This window comes from Pogona vitticeps, chromosome 3 (genome assembly GCF_051106095.1).
Source record: "Pogona vitticeps strain Pit_001003342236 chromosome 3, PviZW2.1, whole genome shotgun sequence".
NCBI lineage: Eukaryota > Metazoa > Chordata > Lepidosauria > Squamata > Agamidae > Pogona > Pogona vitticeps.
The window spans coordinates 174368538-174385669 of record NC_135785.1 but is presented as its reverse complement, the minus strand read 5'-3'; the positions used below and the strand labels follow the sequence as shown (position 1 = coordinate 174385669).

At 40.3% G+C, this 17132-nt stretch overlaps 1 protein-coding gene across 2 annotated transcripts in view; it reads left to right on the top strand.

Annotated features, from left to right (window-relative positions):
• Nucleotides 1-17132, top strand: part of GABRB3 (gamma-aminobutyric acid type A receptor subunit beta3) — a 241534-nt gene that overhangs the window by 205748 nt on the left and 18654 nt on the right. For both annotated transcript variants that reach the window (XM_072994443.2, XM_020796780.3), the window contains 2 exons: nt 4470-4690; nt 14057-14139. In XM_072994443.2, coding sequence (XP_072850544.2) covers nt 4470-4690; nt 14057-14139 — 304 coding nt within the window. The remainder of the gene's footprint in view (nt 1-4469; nt 4691-14056; nt 14140-17132) is intronic.

Below are 17132 nucleotides of genomic sequence, written 5' to 3'. Positions count from 1 at the left end.
CGTGTTGTGCTGAAGAGGCTCCAGGTTCTTGTAGACAGAGTCTATCCAGAATCACAGTGTGGATTCCGAGCTAATAGATCCACCACTGACATGGTATTCTCCCTCTGACAGCTGCAGGAGAAATGCAGGGAACAACAACAGCCACTCTTAGTGGCCTTCATAGACCTTACAAAAGCATTTGATCTGGTTAGCAGGGATGGCCTTTTTAAAATACTTCCCAAGATTGGATGTCCACCCCGTCTCCTTAACATCATCAGATCCTTCCATGAGGGAATGAAAGGCACTGTAGTTTTTGACGGCTCAACATCAGACCCCTTTGACATCCGAAGCGGAGTGAAACAGGGCTGTGTCCTCGCGCCAACACTTTTTGGGATCTTTTTTGCTGTCATGCTGAAGCATGCCTTTGGAACTGCAACCGAGGGTGTCTATCTCCGGACTAGATCAGACGGAAAGCTGTTTAATCTCTCTAGATTGAGAGCGAAGACCAAAGTCCAACTGAAATGCATGCAGGACTTCCTCTTCGCAGATGATGCAGCCATTGTTGCCCACTCTGCTGAAGACCTCCAACAACTCATAAATCGATTCAGCAAGGCCTGCCAAGACTTTGGACTAACTATCAGCCTGAAGAAAACACAAGTCATGGGCCAGGGTGTGGACTCACCTCCTTCTATTACCATTTCCACACAAGAATTGGAGGTTGTTCATGACTTTGTGTACCTGGGCTCAACCATCTCTGACACCCTGTCTCTGGATGTCGAGCTGGATAAACGCATTGGCAAAGCAGCTACCATGTTCTCTAGACTCACAAAGAGAGTATGGCTCAATAAGAAGCTGACAACACATACGAAGATCCAAGTCTATAGAGCCTGTGTCCTAAGCACACTCCTGTACTGTAGTGAGTCCTGGACCATTTGTGCACGGCAGGAGAGGAAGCTGAACACCTTCCATATGTGTTGCCTCCGACGGATTTTTGGTATCACCTGGCAGGACAAAGTTCCAAACAGAGTAGTCCTAGAACGAGCTGGAATTTTCAGCATGAACACATTACTGAAACAGCGACGTCTACGTTGGCTTGGGCATGTCGTGAGAATGGCTGATGGTCGGATTCCAAAGGATCTCCTGTATGGAGAATTAGTGCAGGGAAATCGCCCCAGAGGGAGACCACAGCTGCGATACAAGGATATCTGCAAGCGAGATCTGAAGGCCTTAGGAATGGACCTCAACAGATGGGAAACCCTGACATCTGAGCGTTCAGCCTGGAGGCAGGCATTGCATCACGGCCTCTGCCAATTTGAAGAGACCCTTGCCCAGCAGGCTGAGGCAAAGAGGAAGTCACAAAAGCAGCGAAACCAGGGAGCTGGACAAGGGACAGATTGGATTTGTCTTCAGTGTGGAAGAGACTGTCACTCTCGAATCGGCCTCCTCAGCCACACTAGACGATGTTCCAAGTCCTCCATACAGAGCACGGTACCATAGTCTTTCGAGACTGAAGGATGCCTAACTAACTTCCTCTCACTTGTATGATACTGCATTTGTGGCATGATTATGGTTGCCTTCACATATATTACTGCATTGGGCGTCAGAGGTGCTGAGAGGTCTGGCAGGGCCTGAGACTAAAAAAAACTTTCCCCCGCCATTTACTTATTTTATACTTTGGCTGAGCACCAGTGTTGTTCTTTTTTACTCTACCTGTGCTGCCCTGGACTGCTTTTTATTTCTTTTTTACTCGGGACGTACTTGTGCTTGGCTTTGTTGAGGGACTTGGCTTCATTTTTCTTCTCTGGCTGGCAGGCAAAACATGAGGAGGCAGCTTCTGCTAGCTGGCAGACACCATAAAAACAAGGGCTGCCCTGGCTATCTGTGTGGCTGCAGTTGCATGGCATTTGAATTTTAATTATTTTCCCGGATAGAAAGGGGCAACTAGGCAGGCACCACATGGTATGTGTGTGTGTGGGGGGGGGTCATGGTCAGTGAGGGCACCAGAGTGGTGAACTGAAAAGGAGAGGACTTCGTGGAAACTCATTGGAAGCTGAACTATTTGTGGGATGGATTATTTGAATAAAAATGCTGTGCATCAGCATAGTTGATCTCTGGACTTCCACCTGCATTCAGTGACTACTAATAGTGCTGGTTGGGAATTGGAGGAGGGAACAAGATGTCCTCCACAAATCTCAACAGATGGAAGGCAAAAATAGGAAAATTATATGCTGTCTCTTCTGAGGGCTCGTATCCAAAAAGGCAACTTTTCCAAGCTTCAGTAGCAAAACTTATAAACATGTCCGAAACATGATTTTCAAACTTGATGTTGATTTCTCATGTTTGGATGCTTTAATGTTCTACAGTGTTTACACTGTTAAGTAACATTATGATATATCTCTTTATTTGGAGAAGTGAGTTGCCATCAAACTGCATCAAGTTTTTTCATTACATAGTTAACCATCTTGAATCTTCTTTCAGTGAAGAGTAGAAATGCATAAATAATGATAAACAGATAGATAAATGGCCAAGTAAAGTGAGATGTCCATTACTGGAAAGAATAAGAGTCTCTTCATTGACAATCATGACAGTAGTGTAGCTTTATAAACGGGTAAGTAATAAATATACAATGAAGAGCTGTATTTTCAGAAATTGTAAGTCCTGTGAAGCTTGAGTATTTCCATATCAAGTTTAAATGAATTATTACTTTTTTCCACTGTTGAGTATTAAATTGAATGCACAATCAAAAGTAATTCTGGGAAACCATTGATTTTCCCCAAAGGATGGCCAGTTTATTCAAGCATATTGTATCCCACCACTTTACCCCAAATTAGAAATGCCTTATCATTTGGTAGTATTTTCATTCCTGTTTTCTAATTCTCCAATCTCTCTCTCTCTCTCTCTCTCTCTCTCTCTCTCTCTGTGTGTGTGTGTGTGTATTCCTGGACTGGTAGTTTGATTATCTTCCAGCCACATATTTTTATCTACATAACATTTTAAAAAATGAATAAAAGAAAGGCTTCAGAATTCTACTCAAGGACCTCATCTCTTTTATGAACCTTCCCATGTGTTGATCCTCAAGAGGGTCCTTTCTCTTGGTACCACCTTCACAGGTCATTTGGTGGAGACACAGGAGAGAGCCTTGTCACTTCTCCCAGACTCAGGAACTCTCTCCCACAAGAGACCCGGCTGGTCCCATCTTTGCTGCCCTTCTGCAGGGAGACAAAGACCTTTCTCTTCAGGCAGACTTTCCCTTAGTGCTTGAGCAGTGTTTTTTAATGGATTGTTCTGCCTTGTTGCTTTTGAATGTAGTTTTGATATTGATTTTATCATTTTTAACGTAGTACTTGCTTGAGTCTTTTAAAAATTTAGCATACTTACTGTTTGTAGCTTTTAAATATTGCCCATGTAAGCCGATGGGACGTTTCTAAGGAGAATGGTGGGGTAACAATATTTTAAATATACAGACAAAATGTACCTCTCTTTTATATGCTTATCCATGCCAATTACTAGTATAGAGGGCTATTGATTGGAATCCTGCATCAAAACAGCCAATTCGGTCTTCTGTTGCTGGGCAGGAAGCTCTCTTCTCTCTGAGGCAAAAGAGATGTTTCTCACAATGACAATGTAATAGAGCTCAGAGACGATGACAAGAGAGCTGTGATGCACCTCCTTATTATTCTTTATTCCAGTCACATGGGACATATACACTGCTTCTAGTTTAATCAAACTACTGGTATTGTACCATAATGTTTTTTTTCTGGTGCCACTTATGTATACTTATGGGCTTTAGTAATTTAGCTTTTTTTTTCCCCCTCCCATAAGGCCAATGAAAATACTTCCTGATTTTTTTTCAATTAAAACTCAAGTCTTAATTAAACAATTGCTAGTACATTACAGAATGTATTTGTTCCCACCCTTTACAGCAAAAAAATGCAGAAAACAAAAGGGGTCTATGGTCCTTTTGGTGAGAGAAATTCTCCACAGATAACTGAAACCCAATTCCTCTGAAGAGTAGCAACAGTGAGTTCCTAGCAGAAGGAATTAGTCATATAAAGTGTTTGGCCGTCCTCTGCTGCGTGGTTTGGGCATCCAGAAAACCAGATGGTGGATTGGCTCCAGTATATCTCTTTCCAATGTATTCTTCTGCAGGAATCATTCCAGAAGTGTTTTTAGGGAGGCAAATATTACATCAAGAGAGTGTCTTAATAAAAGCAGGTAACATTTCACAGCGAATCTTTGAAAAAGAAAAGAATGGGGAGACCAGGGTATATCTGGATAAACATAGAAGTATCCTGTACTATTTTATTTGGATCTATTGACACCCTTACATAAAACAGCATTGAGATATGAAACGGCATTCCAACGTTGAACACAGGTTTCTCAAACTAGGTTTCAAATACGCTGTAATAGCCCAAGAAATGTTAAAGCTGATTCCAAGATTTAACTTTAAACAGGATTTAACTTGGGTTTCTCCTCTTTCTCTCCACCAGGACTACACATTAACTATGTATTTTCAACAATACTGGAGGGATAAAAGATTAGCCTATGCTGGGATTCCTCTCAACCTTACGCTTGATAACAGAGTAGCAGATCAACTGTGGGTGCCTGATACTTACTTTCTAAATGACAAGAAGTCGTTTGTGCATGGTGTCACGGTTAAGAACCGGATGATTCGCCTTCACCCAGATGGCACAGTATTGTATGGCCTCAGGTATGTAGCTATGTTCATGATTTGTCTGCCAATGGTTTGTTATGTCGATCTTTGTTTTCTTAATACAGTGGTGCCTCACTTAATGATGTTAATTGGTTCAAAAAAAACATCGCTATGGGAAAACATCGCTAAGCAAAACACCATTTCCAATAGGAATGCATTGAAAACCGGATAATCCATTCCAGTGGGAATGGATTACCATCCTTAAGCGAAAATCGCCATAGGAAACATCGCTAAGCGAAATGCAGTTCCTCCATTGGAATGCATTGAATAGGTTTCAATGCATTTCAATGGTTTTGACAGGTCCGTTTTCACTATTTTTAAAGTGTCTTAAAATGTTCAAAAACTGTTTAAAATGCTTGGAATCATTAGTGCACCTTGTAAAACCTTTGCAAACTTAATTTGGCTTTGTTCTGACTCTTCGTTAATTTTTGGTGAATTTTTCCCCCATTGGAATGCATTGAACTGTAGGTTTGACAGCTGTCTGGAAACTGAGTCATGGCAACTAGATGTCTTTCTTCTTAGGTTGAAACATTTCGCTACATATTCAAGTAGCTTATCCAGTCTGAGGAGAGTTGGTAGGAGACCCCTGATATATCCTCCACATTGGTTTCACTCCCCCCCCCCCAGTGTGAATAGGCCCGTTAGATGGACAAAGGACTGGGGGTGAGGGAAAATTCTCACTTCTGCAGTCCTTCTCTGCCCATTGTCATGGGTCAGGGAGACCATACATGTGTATATAGAAAATCCCTCACTCAGCAGGGGTGGAGGCCTTAGATACAATCTGTCTCCTATTTATCATGCTGCCCTTTCATCCGTCCCCAGAAAGATTAGGATCACACACACCAGAAAGACCACTGTTAACTACCATTAACACCCCATGACTGAAGAAGCTACTTGGATGAGTAGGGAAACATTTCAACCTAACAAGAAAGAAGTCCAGTTGCCATGACTCAGCTTCCAGACAACCTCACCTGGAGGACTGAGAAACTTCACAGATACATGACTGCTTATCTTAAAGATGCCTCCAGAGAATAAAAAAAATTCATGTTTCTTCAGCCAAAATGCAGTTAGCATTTTGCAGTTAATAATCTGAATACTAGATTAAACATGGTTGTAAAGCATGTTGGTGTGGAGAGCTTAACCTTTAAAGTTTTCTGGTAACCTTGAAAATATGTGAAATTCAGCTGTCTACACCTTCCTGCACTACTTCTTTTTCTTAAATAAGTTTTTATATATTTGCTTCTTTGCCTGCCACCTCAACCTAGCTTCCTTTTCCTAGCTTCACATTTCTTTATCTGGACTGTATTGGTTTCTCTTTTCACTAGCATTCCAGGATTAAGGGGCCATGAGTCAATTACATTATAGATTATATTTAGCAGGGGATATCCAAAACACTGATAAGCAACCACTGTGAAGCAAATCTCATATTGAAAGACATCTCATACTCTTAGAAAAGCCGCTGTATGGGGTTTTTAACTTTTGTGCACTGTTATCTCGCAGAATGGTACAGTTTTATAGAAAGTCTCCATATCAATGGTAACTGAGAAATGCTCCTTTGGTCAGGTTGATGAACACAGTAAACAACTTGAAAACATTACAGCTTCTCTAAGAGCCAGTGTAGCTTAGTGGTTAGAGTATATCTTGGACTGGCATTGGGGTGTTCCACTCCACTATGAATCTGAGTGATCCCTATCCACCAGTTTTCTCTCAGCCTAAGCTGTCTCTCAGGGTCAGTATGTGAATACATGCGGGAGGAGTATATGTAGGAAAAATTTGATTGATTGATTGATTGATTGATTGATTGATTGATTGATTGATTGATTGATTGATTGATTGATTGATTGATTGATTGATTATACTGCCCATCTGGCCAAAGGCCACTCTGGGTTCTTTAAAACATACACAAACAACATAATTAAAGTACAACTTGACAAAACAGAAAATGAAAATAATAAAATACAAATGAACAGTGCAGTCATAAAAATACATTTGCCGGCTGGTCACTTCTAGTTTCTAAAAAAGCCTAACTCTCGATGAAATGAGGCCTGCAGGCAAAATTACATTTAAATGACATATTTCATCACTTGTCGATTTTACAATTGCATCAAAGCAGAAAGGCTATCCATGGAGCACTTCAGTTGGTGCATTGTGCAGTCAGTTGAAATGGGAACCTCTTGACCAGTTGCGCAATGGTGTTGCATAAGTCCTTGTTCCTGTGGCAGAACACTGAGGCACTTTTGTATTAACAAGGTTCCTGCCAGTGTGCTTCATACTACATAGTACACTTTACAGTTACCCAGTCTTGGAACAGTAAGGCTCTGAGCTGCCCTGAACATCAAAGTTGGTGAAGTGTAATCCCAGACCTTCCCAACCAAAGATGAAACTGTGCTTAAGTAGTGGCAGAAGATCAAGCCAGTGAAACTCTGCCTCAATGCCATTTAACATTTTACCTTACCTGTCTAATTCTGGCACTCTGCACAGTTTCACACACACACACACACACACACACACAAATTGCCCAAGTGAGACCTCTGATCTGGACAAGGACTCTAATGTAGGAATGTGTGGGTTTTTAAACCTTGGCTTCTTCCACAATTCCAGTCCATATATGGGGCCCTCCCGTACTGTACGCCCCCCCCCCCAAAATTAAACTGGACCATCTGGACAATTCCATTTGCAGCCTCCCACCACCCCAATAAGAGACAATGGCAGGACATAAAGGATCTAAGCCCACCTCCCCTTAATTTATATTCCCTTAACTTATATCCTTGAATCCTATGCTAGCAGTTGAGGGATGAGGGGGTTGCAATCAAAGCCAAAATAAAGTAGCAAAGAGTCAAGCTATGTGTTATGGGAAGCATATCATTAAAAGCTGAAGTCACGTTAGTGTTCCAGGGCTGTGATTCTGACAAAACTTCAGGGCTGAGCCATCGTACTTGCAAAGAAGTCCAGTTTATCTTCTGAAAACCTACCAGAAAACAAACCATCCTGATTTATGAACTGTAGGAGATGTAGAAAAGTCACACTGTGGCAAGCAGATATCTTTAAATTCATCCTCTTCTAATGTCATCCTATCCATAATGTACAGATTGACCCTAAATTAACGTGCACTTCTGTGCTTGGAAAGATAATGTTGAGCTGCTCACATTTGTTTACCAGAGTCTTTCTTTGAAAAAGGAAAAAAAGAAATGATTTTTTTTCCATTTTATTGAAACTAAAATGTATGATATTTCATTCCTCGTCAAGAAAATATGACTCCTTTTCATTACTTCTGCGTTCAGTTCTGTAATACCACAATTCAGGGTAAGCCAGAGACATTTTGCTCCCTGAGTTGGAACAACAAGTGGTGTTCTCTTTTCACAGACATCAAAGCATGTAGTACTTAAATATGAGATCAATTTGTAACTTGGGAGGAGCCCCCACCTGAAATTTCAGGATGAGGAACCTCTTCCCATCTTATTTTTATTTATTTATTTATTTAACTTATATGCCCCCTACTCTACCCAAAGATCTCTGGGCGGCTTACAACAATTAAAATACAATTAAAAGATAAAACAATTAAAATACAATTAAAATCTTGGTCCATGAGCCACTCCTGCTTAAATTCGGTCAAGTTATTTAGGCACATAAGGCAGAAAATTCCACAAGCATTTTTTCCTGTTGCCGGCAATAAAAACACAATAATAATAGTTAATTAGTATAATTTAGTTAATATAAACAAATCACTTAGTAAAATAAACTAAAAGTGTACTGCTTTTTCACAGCATCCCAAACCATGCTTAGTGACAAGCCAGCCCTAACACAAAGGTAACAGCAGAAGCATTGGGCGGATATAAAGTTGAACTTAGACTGTGGTGTAAATTCAGCAAATTAACACAGACATTACAAATAAATTGCTCAAAGGAAATAACTACTTCCATTTGATCTTTCTATTGTATGTGTTAATTGCATTTAAATTCTATTTGCACTTCAGCTTCAGAATTTTATTTAACATGTTGAGTAGATGTAAATTACAAATAGTACTCTAGAAATTAAAATTCCTCATGGGCATTTACTTCAAACTATGTTCTACACTAGTTTGTTGTACATATCTAATTGTGTGACTAATACATTTAATCCAAATAGCACAAAAATAATGTTATAAGCTGCTTCAAATACTAACAACATCTTCATGCATTGATTTTGGGTGTAAATGAGTATCAGATTCTGCAAGAGACAGGATAATTGACAGAATTATATAGTCCGCTGGATGTCTAAAGTTATCTAGATAGACTCAGCAAAATGACTGAAGTCAAGCTGAGCTGAGACTAGCCCAGCTGAGGCCCTACAGAATCCCAGCCCCTCACAGCCTATGGGTGTTGCCAGTTACTTGTGACTGTCCTGACTTAACCTTGTTTCAGCATAGTGACTGGGCTGAGAAGGCTCTGGATCTGTTGTAACCCAGCACTTCCCTCATTGCTCTCCTTCTCTGCCTCCTTTTTTGGTTCTTCTGAGATCAGACAGCACAGCGGTTCTGCCAGTCTTGCATTGGCAGCCCTAAGATCAGCCAGCATAAAGGAGATTGTGCCAATACGAGGTCAAATGTGCTGGCACAAGAGGCTGCTGCCCGTTCCAGACCCAATACAGCTGGTGGGTTTGGACTGCATTGCCAGGCATCTGCAGATTTGGATTATTAAGATGATTAGGCAGCATTCATTATGTGTGGAGTAATATGTAATTATATGTAATTTGCTTCTCACAACAATTCTATGAAGTAGTTTTCCACTGTCCCATTATTCCTTATAGATAGAAGTTGGGACATAATTATGTAATATTATCCAGTTTATGAAAAAGGAAAGTATTAAATTCTGATTAGAATCCCCTACTTTATGTCCCCGCCTCCCAGCAAATGATTCTCCACATCAGGGATGGGCAATTCATGGGTTCAAGGCCACACACACCCCTAATCTGTCTTTGAGGCCCCTGATACTCTGCCAAATTTGGTGCAAACTTGCTGAATTTCTGCACTGCAGCTGTAGCCATAATTTTCTTTGAAAACTGAGTGAATTTCCTGGAATTTCCTTGAAAAAGCAAAGTACATGGTCCCTTATTCACCTAGTTTTGGAGAAAAACAGGGTTTTCTGCCACTGCCGTGCCATTGAAATTTAGTATTGTGGGAGCAGCAAGGTGCAATCCTTGACATTTGGGGAGGGGGGGAGAAGGAGTTGAGTTAATTCTAAGAAAATTGCCCATCCCTCCTCTACATCATTTGTAAACATGTCATTCTAGCAGAGATTTTATATTCCTAAAAGAAGTATTAAAATTTTTAAGCTTTACGTACAACTTGTGTTTTGCATCCCTATTTTTTTTTTAAATTTGGATGCAAAACACAAAAATTGTTTGCAGGAACTTGCACAGATTCTAATTGTCTTGCACAGACCTTTTAAGGCAGTTACCAGGGTCATAAAATGTCATGAATGAGATGTCATACCACGAAACACCTATTTTTCTAGACATTGTAATTGCACATTTTCAAAAAGGAAGGTGATGTGAGGATTCAAGAAATGGTCAAAATGTGAGACTGACTGTCCAATGGATTTATTTACTTAAAAAGACATAAATTATTTATAGCCTAAGTGACCAGATGAGAAAAGTATCAAAACCAGCCCTATTACCCAGCAAATAACAGTAAAATTCCATCTCATTATTATTAAAGTTAGACTTAGAGCCAAACTACACAATCAGTAACCTTCCAAGAGGTGTATGTTGCTGGACTATACCACTTATAACTGTAAGAGAGACATGTGAGAACATCAAAGTCTTGTGGCACCTTAAATACAAGCAGGTTGATTTTGCATGAACAACCACCCATTGCTGAATATTACATAGAGAGACTCCTATTACTCATCTCATATAAATGTCACATGTGTGAAACAGTCTCTCTGGGTAGCATCAGATCACCTCAAATGGTATTGAGTTCATGCCAAATTTATTTTACCTTTTTGCATTCTGACTAAATTTGAACAGATCATAAAAAGAAATAAATGTTCTAATATATAAGATTGTACAAAATTTAAAGGTATGCACTTTAAACATTACTTTTATTGCCCAGCTGCTTAAAAGTTGTGTGTGTGTGTGTGTGTGTGTGTGTGTGTGTGTGTGTGTGTGTGTGTGTGTGTGTGTGTGTGTGTGTGTGTGTGTGTGTGTGTGTGTGTGTGTGTGTGTGTGTGTGTGTGTGTGTGTGTGTGTGTGTGTGTGTGTGTGTTCCTTTTGGTGAATAGTCATGAGAGCCTTGCCTGACAGCATTTGAAATAAAGATGTATTGCAGAATGCTAAGAATTTCTGGGATCAAGAGAGTAACCAGTGAAGAAGTACTAAAGAGAATGAATAAAGACCATGAAATGTAGCAAGCTAGAAAAAGTCTGTCATATAATGAGAAATGAAAAGTACATATTATTAGAGCTAATCATTCAAGGAAAAAGAAATGGGGAAAGAATTGCACAATGAAGAAGAATTTTCTGGTTGAAGAATCTAAGAGATTTGTTTGGATGCAATCCAGCATCGTAGTTTATTGCTATAGCATCCAAAACCAGGATGGCCAAGATGATGTCCAACTTGCAGTGCAATGACAAGGAACGCAAGACTTCCAGGAGCAGCATTTTCCCCTTTTCCTCTGATTTTTTTTCCTTGCAGAGGAGTGCATTGGAGGGCTCAGGGCCCAAAAGAGCAGATAAAGCTTTGCATGATTCCCACCCCTAGTATACTGGCTGTTGACCAAGGGAAGGGCAATATCTCAATGGCAGAGCATGTACAATGCATTCAGAAGGCTTCATATTCATGTGCTGGCAACTTTGCAGCAAACCAGTTTCCTGTATTGCCAGCTCTGTTAAGCTGTCCCTCATCCCTCATAATTCATATACTGTATGCCCCTTTCTCTATTCAGAATTCTTGCCTCTTCCAGACACATCCTTAAAACCACCTCTTCCTTTAAATTCCTTTTCTGCTCATCTTCTCCACCCTCCCTAGAGGTAAATGCATCTTCTGTAAACCACAATCTGATCATCTTGGCTTTGGTGCCAAAACATTTCCTTCCTTTTTCAGATTCCTCCTTCCCCAGTTGCCTTAAAACATAATATAAACCTAAAGGCGGGCACAAGACAGCAGCCAAAAAGCACTTGCCGTATTTTTCCATGTATAAGATTACCTAATGTATAAGATGGCCCCCACTTTTCCAACCCCAAATAAGAAAGTTTGATTGCTGCTTTCCCCTCCACTTTCTAAGCCCCGCGAAAGCAGGATCAAAGGGCTGCGGAAGTGGAGGGGGAAAACAGCGACCTTAGGACGTGGAGGGAGAAAGCAGCAATCAAAGGGCTGCAGGATTGCAGCCTTTTGATCCTGCAGCCCTTTCATCGCTGCTTTACCCCTCCATTTCCTAAGCCCCATGGTGTGCATGCATACCCCACTCCAGATCCACTTGCAGGCGAGGAGGAACAGCGCCTGCTGCTTCAGATCTGTGAAGCAGCAGTAGAAGCATAAATGGAAGGGGTGGATCCCGGCATGGAGGTGCCTCCAGACCCCACTAATAAGCATAGGGTAGGCAGTTTTGTTACTGCGCGTTTTTCTCCTAAGCTTACATCTGTGTAAAAGATGACCCTCAATTTTTCCTCCAATGATTTTAGGAAAAAAAGTATCATCTTTTACACTGAAAATTACGGCAAGTGCTTAATGCAATGGGTGTAGCATTCAGAAGGCTCTTAAAGTCTGTGGAGAAGCTTGTAAGCATCTTTACACCAGAATATTACAGACAAATGTGAGCAGCAGTCAGGCATCCATACTTCAGTTGTACATACTAGCGTACAGGCTAAAATTCTTTGAATGTTTCTGCCTCCTCCAGCACCAGCAAGATTACTGTATGTGCTTTGGACAGCCTATAGGCAGCCGCTATGAGTAAAGCTGGCCCTAAGATTTTAGAAATAAGGAACCTCTTCCACAGCTTACTCCATATGGTGGGCACTCCAGCACCCTTTTCCTATTATTCTTGTTAGTATTATTATTACAAAAATGGAAGGAACATTTGGTCCCTAAGAAGAAAACAGAATTCAATCAGGAAGGAGAGGGGTACCTTTCTTAGGGCCAATTCCATAATAATGTGGATTCCACAATAATGTGGAAAGTTCTGGGTCCTCCAGAATTATTCATCATGTTAAAATATGGAGAAGGGAGGGGTATGGAAGTCCAAAAGTTTGTCTACATGAGTGTTGTAGTTAAGCTCAGTCCTAAAATGGAAAACACGTTAAGTGTGCAGGTATCAGATTACATCTAGCAATGCAGACAGAAACCACCCTGGAAAAAAAACAAGGCTGGTTCCAGCTCAGAGGTCTGCCCCTTAAATACAGGCATTGTCACATGTGAATATTTGTATTAATACTATTATACTATTCTCTTTGTCATGGTGCAGGATTCTCCATATATGTTTGCAGTTAATAACCCCATTCTTATCTGGAGTGAGATAAATAATCTCTACCTTTAAATGAATCCCATTTCTTACATGCTTGCTCTTTTGAAATTAATGTGACTGAATTGGAATTTCTGGATGACCTTTTCAACTTATATGAATACTAAATTTGATAACATAGTACTCAGTGTTCCCAGGGAATACAACAACATTTATAAAATTTCATACAGAACCCTGACCACCATAAGCCTTGGTGTCAGACCACCCTCAGTTGAAAGTGCTGCTGCTAAATGCCAGGTCAGTAAATGGAAAAACAACAGCCATCCAGGACTTGAGCCTGCATGAGCATGTTGGCCTGGCTTGCATTTCACTCAGCTTTGACCACCAGCCAAAAAGAAGTTCTTGCTGTAGCAAGAAACACCTGAGGGATGTGGAGGTGGAGTTCCAGCGGTCTATGATGATCCCCCTCACCAGGTGTCACTGCCCCCAGTTTTCTGGGTTTGAATCTGTGTATCTGAAAGTGGGATGGAAACTACAGTGACAACAGTGGAAGATTTGGAGCGAATCCGACCGAACATGGGCTAAGGCCCATTGGAAAGCCTATTCTGTGGCAGTGGCAGTGGCAAAGAAGACGTCCTCCTCTCCCACCACAGCATCTGCATAGAATCATCTGGCAGATCTCTTTCAAGTAGTCAAAGGCGCCTATTACATGGTGGTCCGCAAGAAAAGAATGCAGACCACACTGTAACCTGCTGTGAAGAATTTACGTGACATAAAACAATAAGTCTCAGTAAGGAAATAGTTTGTTTTATTTAAAAGAAACAATTAATTAACTAAGAGCCCTTGCTATTTCTAAAAACATTACTTTGACTTCAAAAGATAGTGACTAATGGCTTCTATAATATTCCTTTTGTTCTGTTTGATTACAGGATCACAACTACAGCAGCTTGCATGATGGATTTAAGGAGATATCCATTAGATGAGCAGAATTGTACACTGGAAATAGAAAGCTGTATGTATATTTACAACGTCTTATTTTACGAATTTCATTCACGTGAAATGTTTTACATAAAATAACAATTTAAAATATATTAACCTAAATCCTAATGCCAATCCCAGCTAGAGCAGATCCACTGAATCAGTTGTTCAATTGTGAAAAACACTTCAGTAAATTTCATTGATTCAGTGGATCCACTCTCATTGGGACTACAAATAGGATTCTGGCCTGAGTTACTTAGGTACATGATTTTCCATTCACATTCATAACCCTATGGTACAGCCTCTGAGTTAGATCAAGTCTGGAGCAAAGCTCAGCATTCTTAAGCATGTGCCTAAACTCACATACCTAGAAGGTATTATGGCAAAACCCTGGGATCCCCTATTTACTGTTGCAGTCTATTCATCTGCTGTCTCTAAGCAGTGGCAGATGTAGATTTTGGGGACCTTAAGCTTGAACTGTTATGGACACCAACAAGGTCTGGTCGACTACTGTTGTCTTCTCCAGTTGGGCTGTTCCCTGACAGATCAACACAATTTTTTTAAAGTGGACTAAAATTGCTTCTGGGACCCCTCCAGGGTTAGGAACCCTAGCTTAATCTTCATTAGTTTCATAGTAGTTAGTTTCCATCCCTGTCTCCAAGATAGCAAATAGTGTTAGGAGCAAGGAGAAAGAATGGTAAAAGCCACTTACCTTGCCCTCTCCCTCTGGGTCTTGATATGAATTGGGACCAGAATCACAAACAAATAGGGTGCAGTGCACGCGCGCGCGCGCACACACACACACACACACACACACACACACACACTCTCCAAACCTGAAGCCAACACTGTGGGATAACACCAGATAAAACAATGCATTCATAATTATTTGTTTACATTGTAAGTTGTAAAGAAGGTTAAATATGTTAGAAGGTTTAACAAAGGTTAGAAATGTTTTTCATTGGAACGAATATAATTTGAAAGATCTTCATTGTTATATATGGACAAACAAGGCTTTGTCATGTGGCTTCAGATCAGCTGCAGTTAAGAAGTGCTTAATGTGAATTTAACTGTTTTTACCCATTGTATAACCCTCCGTTTTCACTCTTTATATATGGAAAAATTAAGTTCCTATCGTATGTTTTCCAATCTGTTGTAGAAAAAATATATATATAATCATGGAAAAAAGAGATGCCAGTCTGATTAGACTGGAGCAATGACTTGATGTTTATCTGCAGCAGAAGAGAACTAGTGTTCATGTTTTAATAAGATTCACTTTGAAGAAATCAAGCACTGAGATGCAATTTTCTTTCAGTGTACTTTATTATGGATGAGTGATCTTGCTAAGGCCCCCCTGGGCTGTCAGATAGACCTACTTATGATTAGAAATTCAGCTCCGTATCATAAGTAGAATCTCTGTCTTTTATCTAGTTGTTTTTTGTAATTGGAGTATTCATATTACTTAAATTTGTAATTTAATATATATAATTTGTAATTTGTAATATAAATTTGTAATTTAATATTTGTAATTTAATATATATAAGGGACGTGGTGGCGCTGCGGGCTAAACCGCAGAAGCCTGTGCTGCAGGGTCAGAAGACCAAGCAGTCGTAAGATCGAATCCACGCGACGGAGTGAGCGCCCGTCGCTTGTCCCAGCTCCCGCCAACCTAGCAGTTCGAAAGCATGCAAATGCAAGTAAATAAATAGGGACCACCTTGGTGGGAAGGTAACAGCGGTCCGTGTCTAAGTCGCACTGGCCATGTGACCACGGAAGATTGTCTTCGGACAAAACGCTTGCTCTATGGCTTGGAAACAGGGATGAGCACTGCCCCCTAGAGTCGAACACGACTGGACAAAAAATGTCAAGGGGAACCTTTACCTTTACCTTAAATTTGTATTGCAAGGGCCACCACTTTTTTTTTCCCTGCAATTTAGTGGATACGGAGAATTTCTACATATTTAAATGATCAATGCACACTCATAAACACTTTTGTGTAAATTGCATGTTGTCAGCTCCCACTTGTAATGACGTTAATAGGAACTTTGCCACATATTTCAAGAAGAGAACTAGGCCATGTGTCTGAAATTTGTTTCATAGCTATAGTCATACTATTTGTGTGTGTGTTCTGCAAAGGACTTGAGGACTTTTCACTCTACTTTAGTTAGTTGAAGTGGTTACAGAGCTACCAGCAATGGCTGCTGTGCTGGCACTGCAAGACTTTCATGGATTATGAAGATTGGGTAGCTTTCACCTTACTTTCAGTGCAACGTTTCATTTTTTAAAAACAAAACCTATTCATCAGGAAACCTTTCCAGCACTTCTGGTTTTGCTTCAGTGTTGACATATAAGTGTAGATAACTGAGGCATACTGTAGATACTGGCTATATTATTCTAGGAGGAAGTTCCTTTACAGGGGGAATTTGTGTAAAGATATGAGTGTATATGATGAAAGTCTGCTTCCCAGTGAAATCTTAATAAAATATTTCCATCAGTTTTTCTCTATTTGATCATTAGCTCCTTTGTTTTCCCACTCCTTTTTGTAGGAGCTTATTCATGCATATTGAATGATCCCAGCCAGTTAGGGACTTCATGGTCCATGCAATGATATCATGACATTATGAAGATACCATATAACCAATCATACTTGATTCTAGCACTACCTCAGATAGATCATTAAGGGCAAAATGCAGTATTATATTTTGCTGATGGAACTGCTTCTATCAGAGGAACTAGGAGGGGCTCGTTTCTCTCTCTGCAGCGTCCCACTTTCTCTGAAATCTAGCTCCATAGAACTGTGAAAACTCAGAAGCATGTTTTTCAGTGGCATCAATGGGAGAGGGGAAAGGAGAAGAAAGTGTTGTTTCAGTAGCAAACATCTGCTACTTCAATGTTGGATTTCAACCAGAGTTGGCATAATGCTTCGTCTCTTTATTCTGAACTACTGAAAAGTGTGTTATTTTTCATGGGGTGAAACTGTTTCTGAAAAGAAATTCCTGTTCTGCCTCACCTTGACTTCCTTTATCT